Source organism: Pinus tabuliformis, chromosome 1_2, assembly GCF_031772625.1.
Source record: "Pinus tabuliformis cultivar Carrire ecotype Pingquan chromosome 1_2, CPIR1, whole genome shotgun sequence".
Lineage (NCBI taxonomy): Eukaryota > Viridiplantae > Streptophyta > Pinopsida > Pinales > Pinaceae > Pinus > Pinus tabuliformis.
This window is the reverse complement of record NC_142298.1, coordinates 237,322,447-237,335,607: the sequence shown is the minus strand read 5'-3', so window position 1 is coordinate 237,335,607 and position 13,161 is coordinate 237,322,447. Positions and strand designations below refer to the sequence as shown.

The window sequence follows — 13,161 nt, the reverse complement described above, 5'->3', positions numbered from 1 at the left end:
ACTGCTACTGGATGGACACTCCAACGCGCATGTTTAAAAGCTTCGACCTGAAGGAAGATTTGACTCCCTAATTCACTAGTTTCTACTGGAAGGATACTACAACACCTTGCACAGGCTCCAACCTTCCCTAGCACCACCTTGCCACCCTGATCATTTGACGGATCACGTTTCCCAATTTCCAGTCTAGATCCACCTATGCTCGATACAAATACAAGAAAAATTGCAATACAATCTTTGTCTGCCTATACTCATTTCACAAATCAAACTCCATCAATTAATTGTTTATGCTTCTGCTCAACATCAATATCAAATCCTAGTTGGATGATCTAGTAGCACCCAACACTCTCTTGTCAATAGTTGCTATCAATAACAATGTAGTGCTTCCTCTTCTCTCAAGATTAAACCCTAACTTATCTGCTTAAGTCATCAAATGTCTAGCCATATAACCCATCATTCTTAGCAATACATCAACCTCTAATGGAAGCATACTCTAGGTTATCAATCAAACAGCAACATCATCAACACTCTCCAACAACTCAATTATAACTCTACTTCAAGCATGAAACCCTAACTCCTCAATACATCAATCATACCAGCCAGCAAACTCAATAGTTTTTCTCAAGTTAGATATATTTTTCTCAAATACAAACGTTGGACAACAAAATGCACTTTGCCTTGATTCTACACTTCTTCCGGATCTCAATTTTGACCAATATTGAGTCCATAAACCAACTTAATCAAATAATAAATTAAGTGTTCACCGAATTCTCCTTTTTCAAGGCATGCTTCCACAAATCATACAAATTCCAGCAATCAAATAATTTTCTCCAATTGATTATTTATTTGAGATAAAGGCAATTAAAAAAATAAAATATATGACCTACCAGTTGCTTAGATTCACAATAATAATGCAATATGGAGGCTATAACATATGTTCACAAAATGAATTTGAATTTAGTCAAATAGGCTCAACCTGTTTGCATGCCTGGTCCATATTCTATAATTAATCATTTAACATATTTCAATGCATCAACTTATATAACCATAATTTATTTGCATAACTATGATAGATAGTTGCTTGCATATTCGCTCACCTCAAAGTTTGGCGCTTATATTTTATCGATCTCTAAAGATCTGGTCTGGATGAATGCATGTCCATTGCACTAGCATACTGCCATATATGTTTATGGGAGCTTGATATACCCTGGTTCATCAGTCCTTCAGTCTGGGATCTAAATTCAAATGAACATTTCAAAACCATATAAAATAAAATCCCCTTTCATTAGAGAAATTTTGAGGTCTAATTTTGAGGTCTAAAATGGGAGTGCTAACTAGTTTGTAATCCTCCATTTGAAATTCCTCAACATGTGTCTGATGTACTTATAATGAGAGATGAATATTCCATCTTCTTCCTAAGAAATTTGAAGTCCCAAGAAGAAATTTAATTCTCCAAGTAATGACATCTTGAATTCCTTCTACATGTCACCAGAAAATTTCTTACTCAATCTGTCATCATCACTACCAAAGATGATATCATCCACATATACTTCTATGAGCATCAAGAAGTCTTGTTTGATCTTAGAATATAAGTTGTTGGCATTTCCTCGTCTGAAAACTTACTTTTGCAAATACTTTTCTAAGTGAGCATACCAAGCTCTCGAGGCTTGCTTGAGATCGTACAGTGCTTTCTTTAACCTGCAAATATAGTCCTTTTTATCAGTAAGTATAAATCCTACGTGTTGCTCTATGTAAACTTCTTCCAAATACCCATTTAGGAAGGTTGATTTGACGTCCATATGATATATTTTGATCCTTCTTGAACAAGCATATGAAAAGAACATCCATATGGCTTCATTATAGCTATAGGAGCGAAGATCTCTCAAAATCAATTCCTTACACTTTTGCATATCCTTTACAGATGAATATGGCTTCATTCTTAATAACCTGTCCATCTTCATTCATCTTGTTCCTAAAGACCCATTTTGTGCCTATGACATTTTTGTCCTTCGGTCTTGGCACCAGTTCCCATGTGTCATTCTTTTCAATTTGATCAAGTTCTTCATTCATGGCCTTGACCCAGTGTTCATCGTTGATGGCTTCATCAAAATTGCTAGGCTCAAAGGTGGATAGCAAGGAAAAATGTTTTTCTTCCACCACATGTGCTTGTTTCCTTCTTCTAGTTCCAATTCCTATATATATGTCTCCAATTATATGTTCTAATAAATTATTTTTCTAGTACCATTTCTCAGGTGCTTTAGAAGGTGCTTGAGGTTTTTGCCAATTCATTTCTCCTTTCTCTTTTGTTGGTTCCTTTGGTTCTTCTTCCTTCACCTTCACCTCTTTCCTTGGTTCTTCATTTTCTTGTTCTTTTGAATCTTGGTTGTTTTGTGTCCTACATCCTTCATAAAATGTCACATTGATGCTTTCCACTATTTTTTTGAGTCTCAGATTATAACACTTGTATGCCTTGCTTTTGGTGGAGTACCCAACAAATATGCCTTCGTCTACCCGAGAATCTAGCTTGCCAATTTTTGAGTCATCTCTCTTTATATGGAACTTACTTTTCAAGACTTTGAAGTGCTTGACATTTGCTGGTCTTCCTTTCCATAGCTCATAGGGTGTTTTGTCACTTTTACTCCTAAGAATTCCTAAACATTCCTCTATTCAGAATATGAACTGCAACTTCAACTTCTTGGACCCAAAAGATATTACTCAACTTTGAGTCGCTTAACATGGTTCTGGCCATTTCAACTACAATCTTGTTCTTCCTTTTTGCGACTCCGTTTTGTTGAGGTGTTTAAGTTGCTAAGAAATGTCTTTTTTTATGCCATGTTCTTCACAATAGTGCTGAAATTATTTGGATGTAAACTCACCTCCATTGTTTGATCTTAAGCACTTTATCTTTAGATCAGTTTCATTCTCAACCATTTCTTTGTATATCTTGAAATGTTTAAAAGCTTTCGACTTCTTCTTGATGCAACTGATAGTTTTCATTCGAGTGTAATCATCAATGAACAATATGAAGTAAATCTCACCTTTCAACCCTTTAGTTCTCATGGGTCCACATAAGTCAGTGTGCACTAACTCCAATGGATTTGAAGTAGAGTGTTCCTTGGTCTTAAATTCGACACCAGTTTTCTTTCCATGCCGACAATGTTTGCATATGGTGTTTGTTGGTTTTGTGATTTCAAGCATTTATTTGACTCACTCCTCCTTGTTGACTTTGACAAGGTTGTCAGAGTGAATGTGACCCATTAGTTTGTGCCTAAGCTAACTTTCATTTTCCTTCCCTACGCAACATGTTTCATTTCCAATTTCATTTAGATAATATAAGTTATTATGTCCCCAAGATGTTGTAGCCACCACTTTACCTGTCTTTTTCTTTCTTATTTCACATTTTTTGGAGTCAAAAAGAACTAAGTGCCCCTATTCGTACATCTAACTTACGCTCAACAAACTATGATTCAATTTTTCAATGAGCAAGGCATTTTCTGCCTTGGCACCTTTACCTCCAAGCTTAATTATGCCTTTTCCCAAAACTTTAGATGATCCATCATTTCTGAATGATATGGTTCCATCTTTGTCCTTTCACAAATCTATAAACTTGTCCTTGTCTCCTATCATATGCTTTGAACAATCATTGTCAACTAACCATTCATGTTTCTTGCATTCTACAGTGAAATCAAGGCTTCATATCTCATCTTTTGTTTTCCATACTTTTGAAGGAGCATTGAATTCTGTCTTTGTCTCTTTCAGAGGAGCGCTCATCCAACAATCTTGTGTTATATGTCCAAAATCATTACACTTGTGGCATTCTACTTCATTGTTCAGTAATGCAAAATTGTTGTAGTTTTGATTCGATATTCACAAGGTCTTCTGGGATAGTTGTTCTTAAGATAATTTTCATAGATTCTCCTATTCTAACATTGCAATTCAAAGTTTTGTGCCCAAAATTGTTGCAAGAGTAACAAACACCAAGAAAAATAGTTTGATACCTAGAGGAGGAGAATCTTCTAGGTGGTGCACTTCTCCATGAACCTTCTTGCGGGTTGTTAGTTGGTTGTTGCCTAGGCATACTTCTAGTTGGTTGATTCTAAGTTGAAGAGAATGTTTCTTCCTGATTGGTTCCTTTATGGCTTCGGCGTAACTTTTATGTTCATCCTCCTTCCCTGTCTAGGAGATTGATCCCTTATTGAAGTTTGTATTATATCCTAACCTGGTTTTGTCGTCACATGACCTTTGATTACCTATGATCTCTTCCAATATTTTTGAGTTGTTCATAAAGTTTTGTTGAACATTTTTCTTCTGGGCTTCCTTTTAGAGGGAGACTATTTATGCTTCCAGTCTTTCTCTTATCTTGGAGCTTTCTTCTAATTCTTTGTTGAGTGTTTATTCAATCTTCTTCACTTCTTCTAATTATGTTTTCAAATTGATAATGATCTTTTCAGAGTCCTCAAATTTTTCCTTTAATTTACTCAATATCTTTTGCAAATTCTTAACGTATTTCCTTTATGCCTTTAAATCATCAAGAGCACTTATCAATTAACCGTTTAGGTCCAATTGTCCTTCCACATTTTCTTCATCTTCATAAACATCTTGATTTTCAAATGCCATAAAAAATACATGTTCTGAATCACTGTCGCTATCACTATCACTTTCAGATACAGAACTATCTTCCTTAGAGTAGAAGCTTTTCTTAGGCATTTTCTTTTTTCCTTGTTTCTTGTTCCCTTTTTTATTTTTCTTTTTCTTGGGAGCTTCATCTTCTTCATCATTGTCAGATTGTTTTGCATAGGGCATTTTGAAGCAAAATGACCAATTCTTCCACAACTAAAACATTTTAGAGGGAGCTTACCTTTGTACTTGTTGGTTCCTCTCTTGAGTTTTGTCACGAAGTTGGCTACTTCTTCATCTGAGTCCTCACTATTACTTTGACTAGACTTCTATTTTGATTCCTGCTTGTTCTTTCTTGTCTTCTTTGAGGCCTTGAATGTTGCTTCACTTGTAGATGGCTCTTCCTGTTCAATCCTCATTTCATAAGATGTTAGAATCCCATGTAGCTCATCCATGCTAAGTTTGTTCAAGTCTGATCTATCTTCTAGGATAAAAACTTTAGGATTAAATCTTACTAGAAGAGATCTTATAAACTTTCGCACAATAACCTTTTTATCTATTGGTTCTCCCAGTCCTTCTAGGGCATTTGTTACTTCATCCACTCAATGAAAATAAGTTGCAATGTTCTCGTCTTCTCTCATCTTAAGTTGCTCAAATTATGCTCTGCAAATTTGAAGTTTTGCTTCTTTGACCTTTGAGTCTCCTTCAAATATGTTTTGAAGTTTGCCCCAAAGTTCCTTAGTTGTTTTACAACCCAACACCTTAACATAGACAAATTCAGAGAGTCCACTCATAATGGCATTCTTCGCTTTGGCATCATTCTCGAAAAGTTTCTTACCTTTTTCATTTATTGGAGGAGAGGATGGTGCAATGTAACCATTTTCAACAGCGTTCCAAATATCATATCCTTGTGCAAGTATATATACTTGCATCCTTCCACTCCATAATGCATAGTTTTTCCCATTCAATAGAGGAACTACATTCTTGGTGTACTCTGTGATCAACCTTCAATGGTTAGATTGATTGTACAAAGACCAGCTCTAAATCCAATTGTTGGAAACACTGAGGGTGGTGAATAAAAATTTCACTTACAATTAGTTAATTTTTCTTTTTCATGGCATTAATTACTCTTCAGCATCATATTAAAACCATAAATCAATAGTGCACGGAATCAAGGACAATAGACAAAAAAATTGGGTGGAGACCATTCCGAGAAAAAAAACCATCGAACACTTCTCTAATAATTTTGTGAGTACATCAATGCTTTAGCTCCAACTAAAAAGAGAAGCCCCAACTCCTTAGTACTCTAGAAAACAATTCTAGTTTTATCAGGAACCTCCAACTCCTGGAAGGATGCTCCTACACCCTATTTTACTAACACCCATTGGAAGGACGCTCAAACGCCCTACAAGCTCCAACTTGCCCTAGCACCACCCTGCCACCCTGAAGTATTTTCGGGCTACAACTTGAAGGTGACTTCAACCACCTACCTATCACCACCCAACCACCTACCTAGCACCACCCAACCACCCTGAAAATGATAGTAACATAGACTAGCTAATGTGGGATCCCGTATCAGGGACAATAACCCACTTACAATGAATAGACTATTGCAAAAGATATATCATTGAAACCCCAACTATTAGACAAACCAATTTCTTCAACCATGAAACCCTTGCTATTAGACTTCTTTATTAATGATAACTAGACTTTGATAATGTATTTTGGATTAATCACATCATAAGTTGTTGGTTCATCCTTAGGACAAAGGTCTAAAATTAAGCATTATAACTAGACTTTGTCAGACGTACAACAAGGAAGTGAGAGATCTCACAATTGCTAATACACTTCAGATATACAATGATGTAACCCTTACTATGAAACCCTTATTGTTGGAGAATGATTGGTCTCTGAACTCTACCAATACACTTAAGATATACAATGATGTAACCCTTGCTATGAAACTCCTATTGTTGGTGAATGATTTGTCTATGAAGTTTTGCTACCAAACTCTCTTCAACTAAGCAATGACTTAGGACTTCTTCAGACATTTATGCAAGATCATGACATATTAATTGTTACTACAAAATCTCAAAAAATTACTGCTGCAAAATGGTGATGGGACCGCTGCGAACTTTCGTTGCTGACAGTGAAGACCATGTTGATACAAAACTCAAAGGTTTACACATCTGAAGCCCTAACTACAAAAACCATATTGTTGCAACATATATGATGATGAAAGCCCTTGACAGTTCACACTTACTGCAAGATCAAGCCAATCATTAAGGTCTTTACTCAAGTTCAACTTTTAATAAAGAGACAGTTCTCAAAGATCAGTGATGAGCTTTAGATTGATATATTCCACATATTTTGCACTTGATTTGGGACTGGAGTATGTTGGATAGGGTTTAAAAACAAACAAAAATACCTAGAAATGTGTTAGAAGGGTTGATGTGATTAGATCGATCAAGATTAAAAATATGAAGCAACACCAAGCTCCTTCGTTCCAGTGGAGGATAACATTTGAGCACAAATATTGTCAATTCAAATCAATCCACAACCACTTAAGGATTCTCTACTATGGACTTTAACAGAGTTAAAGAATCTCTAAAGAAATTCATACAGTTTAGTATGTGGAGTGAGGGTTATCACTTCAGATGACTACAATTTACACCTACAAAGGCAAGACAAACATAACCCTAGTGCCCAAAAACCATAACCCAAAATCATCACAGAATTTGCCTCCTTGTTAGGTCTTCAAGAGCTCCTCCAGGACGAGAAATTTTAGAGCAAGATTGATTTATTAGATGTGCAACCAATGCTTGCATTAGTGATGGAGATGAGGATCCTTTAAATAGATTTTTGGAGGCGACTTGTGAGAATTAGCCAACCTAAGTAATGGAGGGAAAAACCTTATTTCAAAGAATTTAATTTTAAAAATTTGGAGCCCAAATAAGGTTGTCTGCCTTTAGGGTCAAGATTTAATTTTAATTTGAAATTAAAAACCCTTCATAAGCTTTAAACCCTCCAAGATTTATTTTTAGCCATAGGTATTTGAAGAAAATCTTATTTACATGAGTTCGCTAATGATAAGGAGCCACATCATCTCCGTTTGAAGATTTTGCCCACAAGATGGGGCTTTCAACTTCAAACTAGCATATCTCTCAAACGGTGCAGCGTCTGGTGTCGTGCCATATACCATCAGAATTGACATGACGAGGAGAATCCAATGAAGGTGACAATGACTAGACATGCCTTAAATTTCCTTGTCATTTTTATCCTTAAAGGCGGGGCTCCATTATTCTTAAAGGCGGGGTTCCACTAGTTGTTGCTAAGGTTGACATCAATTACAACCATATTTCAACCACTGTGTTCATTCTTAAAGTGAGTATGAAAAGGTATTTATGGCATCTCTCTTTCTCACTCACAATTCTTTTATTAGCTTGTGGTCTTACTTGATTGACTACTATGATCTATATACAACTAAAAATAGCAAGTAAATTGTAAACAAATTCCCAATGGTTAGCTATTAGAAAGTTGTCTATCAAGGAAACTTTTAGGTATCAAATAAGTTTTGTAAATTCAAATATATTATCCAAAGTCAAATGTTTGTGAATTTTATTATTTTTCAAAATTCATATACTACAAATCATAAGCAATGCCATGTAGACCACAAGAGTGTTTTCTCAAACCTAGGAAATGCTAAGACAACAACAATTTTAACGCCCATAAATCTAAATCTAGAGAAAAAACAAGTCAATTAACCATTTTGAAAATTCAATCCTCAATCATTTCTTTATAAGATTGTTCTGTTTGGATAGGGTAACTAAGAAGAAAAAGTGTCACTTCCATAATTAAATAAGGAGAATGTATAGACAACGTTGCTATATAATTTAAGAAAATCACAGACTTCTAATTACTCACCAATTGTCTTTCTTACATTGAAATAAGAAAACTTTGGCAATGTATATTGAAAAGCATTGCATACTTTATAAGAAGTTCTTGTAATTGCATGCAAAATTTGTCACAGAAAAGTGATTTGGGATGTTATACAACACCACAATAGACTATATTGATACACTGGAACACTAAAAGACCACATCCTATCTTAAGTGCTTTGCATCTATTAATGCTCATTCAAACAATATTTATAACTCAATAGTACACAATGTACTCAATTTTTGGGCAATTGTACCAAATAAACAACCCTAATTACATTATAGAATAATTGAGAATTATATAACTATAATTGATCAAAATAATAATCACACTTACGAGGAGCATTCATAAATTACTTCTCCTTAAAAACTATAATCAGAAGTTTATAGGGAATCTTCATACACAGCCCAAAAAACATATGATTTATGCTTCAACTGCAGCACATGCTGAATTAATCTTCGTGAACATTTTGTTATAATCACACAAATTTGAACCGTGGAGCACCTTCACCACAAAAATTAGAATTTCTAGCATCTTATTTGTGTGTTAATTTTAAATAAATGCCTTAGTGTAATTTAATATGGTAGGCTGGAAAAAGTAGAATACTTTTATAACAGCATTATTGATGTACACTAACAAACCTCTTTGTGCAAGTTTTGAAAAATGTGTAAATATAAGTTTTTTTAATTATAAATAAATTAAAACAACAATTTGATAGCAATATTCATAGTGTAGGTTAATAAACTTATTTGTACAAGTTCTAAGTAATGAAAAACTAATCTCAGTGTATGGGGAAACCTTTTAACATGGAAAGACACAACTCTGATCAAGTTTCACTGAAAATTAAGCTGAAAATCATAATTCATAACCATAAATAGACAAATTTTACAAAATTACAAAATAACTTGTTATACTAACATTGTCATTAGAGCATGAGCCTCAAAATCATGTATTTGCGAAAACAATATGATTTTTAGAATGAAATCAACATAGACTAACAAAATGACATTTTAACCTTTTTTTTTTTTTTTGCCAAAATCCAAAACTTGGTGAGATCACAAAGTTCTATTATTTAAATTACATTTTTTAATACAAAAATAAATTCAATACTTCAAAAAAAAAACCTTTCATTCTGCTTATGCAAATATAACAACTTAAAACCATGATTTTCCCAAAAATTAAATAAATAAATAACCGGATTTTAAACAAAACCTGAAAAATAAAAAGTCACCTCACTGTATTACTATAATATAATATAATTTAGTATCCTTCCTTGCAAATCTACTATAATATAATTTATTATCCTTCCTTGCAAATAATTGCAAATAATATGCATGTGAAACGTAACTTATGAATATGTAGACTCTGCTGTATGATATATAATATAATTTAGTATCCTTCCTTGCAAATCTACTATAATATAATCTAATATAATTTAGTATCCTTCCTTGCAAATAATATGCATGTGAAACGTAACTTATGAATATGTAGACTCTGCTGTATGATAATTAAGAATCACCGGATCCTTTTGTAAGTATTTTTCCCAATAGCTGAATTTTCATAGAGCAAAAAACACGTGTTCGTTATCAACTAACCGTTGGGCCTAACGTTCGGCCTATCTTTGAGATGATGCAAAAGTCAATTTACCAATCACGCTACAAGCGGATGAGTTTATCAATATACCATTCAAAACAAAACTTTGCTCAAACTTCCATACATAAGCATTTCCTCGTCATAATTTGGACCATCTAAAGACAACGAACGTAATGTTACTAAAGATTCCTTGGCATAGCTAAACATACTTGGCAGAACCAAATGTTCTGGTTGTAAATTCCGGGAACAAAGCAATAAGTTGTATGCCCCTGATCTTAGAACACGTCATACTTCCATGGTTGATTTTTATTTTTATGAGCCGATAGAAGGATAAATCTAGATGTAGAAAACTAAAGCTCTGCATGTGAAGATCCTTGTCGCGATGACGATGCTGCCAAAAGCCTAATGATCATATCTTTGACAACCTGTAATAGACCCTTCACATCAGCTGCACCGAGTTGTAAGCAGTCCCGTATCAATTCTCCATCGCTAATTTCTTTCTGAATAGCCATAATGGTTTCACGGAGAGGCCCCTGTCACAACAAGAAGCCATGCACACAAAAGGCAAAGTTATACAAGACATGCTAAAATATTAATACACTCGAAATACGAAATACCTCAGAACATTGTTTATCGAGAAAGAGGAAAAATAGAAATCTGAATGCATAATATCAGGGAACTCATTCCATTGCTGCTTTATGGTCTACCTTTTTAGCCAAGGGAGATTCCAACACTGTAGTCATCGCTATCTCTAAATATGACCCATTTCCTTTTAAATCTCATGGGCTGATGTTTGGAAGCAGTTAACTAATAAAAACTCATTCCATTCTAGCAACTCTAGAGATTGGAATTATCAAATTATTTTGATTTGATGATTAGAGCCCAATATGCAATATTTTTAAGAAATAGCATAGTATCTTTCCTCACGCTAGTCTTTCTGCTGTGTTTCTGAACAATTGATAAATTTCCATCCTGTGTTGTAGAAACTCAGAAAATGTAAATACCTTATTTCAAGCTATAAGGAGAGGCTGACGCAAATGAGCAATCATTTTGACGGTACTTCGATCCACTATTGCACAGTATAATCAATAAAGAATGCCTCGTAATTGGTAGTGAGCAAACATTTTGATGGTACCTCGAACCACTATTTTACAGTATTCATTGCAAACTGCATTGTACTTTACTAAATTGTAAATCAGTGCACTAAGGATTTTGAACTAATATGTATGAGCCCTATAGGATTTGTAATAACTCAGATTTTACCAATGTCAGTTATACATTTTACCCCATGCCCTTATCAAGCAAGTCTGCATCAGCAGACCTGCCTAATAATTATAGACCATCTAGCCCTCGCACTGCTAGAGGCATCTACTCGAACTGGTGCTTTTCCAGTCTCAAAGGGTGTCCTTAGGGGTTGTACGCTACCTTGACTGTCCATATGAGCAACATGTCACGAGTCGAGCGTGTCGGAGACAGTGTCTTGAAGACGTGTTGGACGTGGTTGGCACATCTCCCATTCACTGGACGTGTGCCAAATGTGCATCTGACAAATGCCCTCACTATGTCTTGTGATTCGGACACATGTCCCTCCAAAAAGCAGCCTGCAGGTCAAAAAAAACTAATTTGTCAATCATTTCATCTTATTACATTCAACAGGTTGGAAGTCTTAAGGCATTTTGGAGTGCAGCTGAGGGTTATTGTGCAGTGTTGATGGGATTCCAAGTGTTAGTCAAGTATATTCGTCCAGCAGTTTTCAATATTTTTCTACAGCAAAGCATTTTCTTAATCATTTCGCAGATATCATAACTCAATCATCAAGGGACGCTGGAAAAGGTAAAGGAAAGGGAGGAATGTCGATACTGATGCTGTGCCCCCTCTTTCAATTTCATCAGAATCTGCTAATGTTCCACCTGTTGGAAGTGGAGCTGCAAGTGCAGCTTCAAATGCTGAAAAAACATTGGTTTAGCAAGACAACAGGCTCAAGAGCAAGTATACATTGTGGAACCATGTTACAAAAAATCAAGGGCCCAGGGCCAAGTTAAAAGGGGGAGGAACTGTTCTTCGGTCATGTGGTTATCGTCATAATCAATGTAACGAATAAAATATATAAATAATATAAATATAATGTAAAAGATAATAATCATAAATAATGGTTAGTTAAGCTAGTAATTAGGTTGAAGAGGCATGTCTAATAGGACATGACTCTTCATGAAGAGACACTTGCTTGGTATATAAGCAAGCCTCTCGTTCTCATTTGTAAATCATCATTCTTATTCTTATTCACATATTTAATATAATATTTATATCCTTAATGGATAATTTAATATTCCAAGTCTTTTGGAGTAATTAATGTTAAGAAGGAACTTTGTTCGCTTCATGTGGTATCAGAGCCACGTTTGGCTGATCACCAGGCCTTTGGCTATCAACTTATCATCAACCTTGTTGCTGTCATAATTGAAGCGTTTCGCCACACATTGGGAGATTCTCCATTTTTTAGGTCTTTGGCCATTTGCTACTATTTAGAAAAATAAAAATAAAAATAATAAAGAATAAAGAAGAAAAGAGGAAAGGAAATAATATATTCCAAACAAAAAAAATATATAAGGGTTTTACTTTATATATATATATATATATAAGGGTTTTACTTTATTGATAAAAGTGCATAATAAAGATAAGCGGGAATCTTTTCAAGTATATTTAAAACTTTTTACGTGGAGAAGCCCACAGTTTTAAAAACAACCCATGGTATTTTAAAAAGTTAAAAGGAAAAAAAAACAAAAACAAAAGGAATCTTTTTACGTGGAGAACATTTTAACGGAGGTTTTAAAAACAACCCATGGTAAGCCCATGGTATTTTAAAAGTTAAAGAAAAAACAAGATACAAAAGCTCTTACTTGAAACGTAAATATTACTATTACTTTTTACATGAGGTTTTAAAAACAACCCATGGTAATAGCCCGTGGTATTCTAAAAGTAAACGATATTTTGATAACATTGGAGAAAAAGGGTGTGATC

The 13,161-nt window shown here is 34.5% G+C and overlaps 1 protein-coding gene across 3 annotated transcripts in view; it reads right to left on the bottom strand.

Annotated features, from left to right (window-relative positions):
- Positions 1–10,055: 10,055 nt before the first annotated feature.
- The window catches only part of LOC149205257 (adenine phosphoribosyltransferase), a 155,141-nt gene continuing 152,035 nt past the window's right edge, over positions 10,056–13,161 (bottom strand). For 2 of the 3 annotated variants that reach the window (XR_016252437.1, XR_016252436.1), the window contains one exon: positions 10,504–10,679. Coding sequence is in view for 1 of the 3 variants with exons in the window: in XM_089394966.1 (XP_089251092.1) it covers positions 10,497–10,679 (183 nt within the window). In the remaining 2 variants the exon portion in view is untranslated. Of the gene's footprint in view, positions 10,680–13,161 lie in introns of all 3 variants that reach the window. The other variant, XM_089394966.1, reaches the window with a different exon arrangement.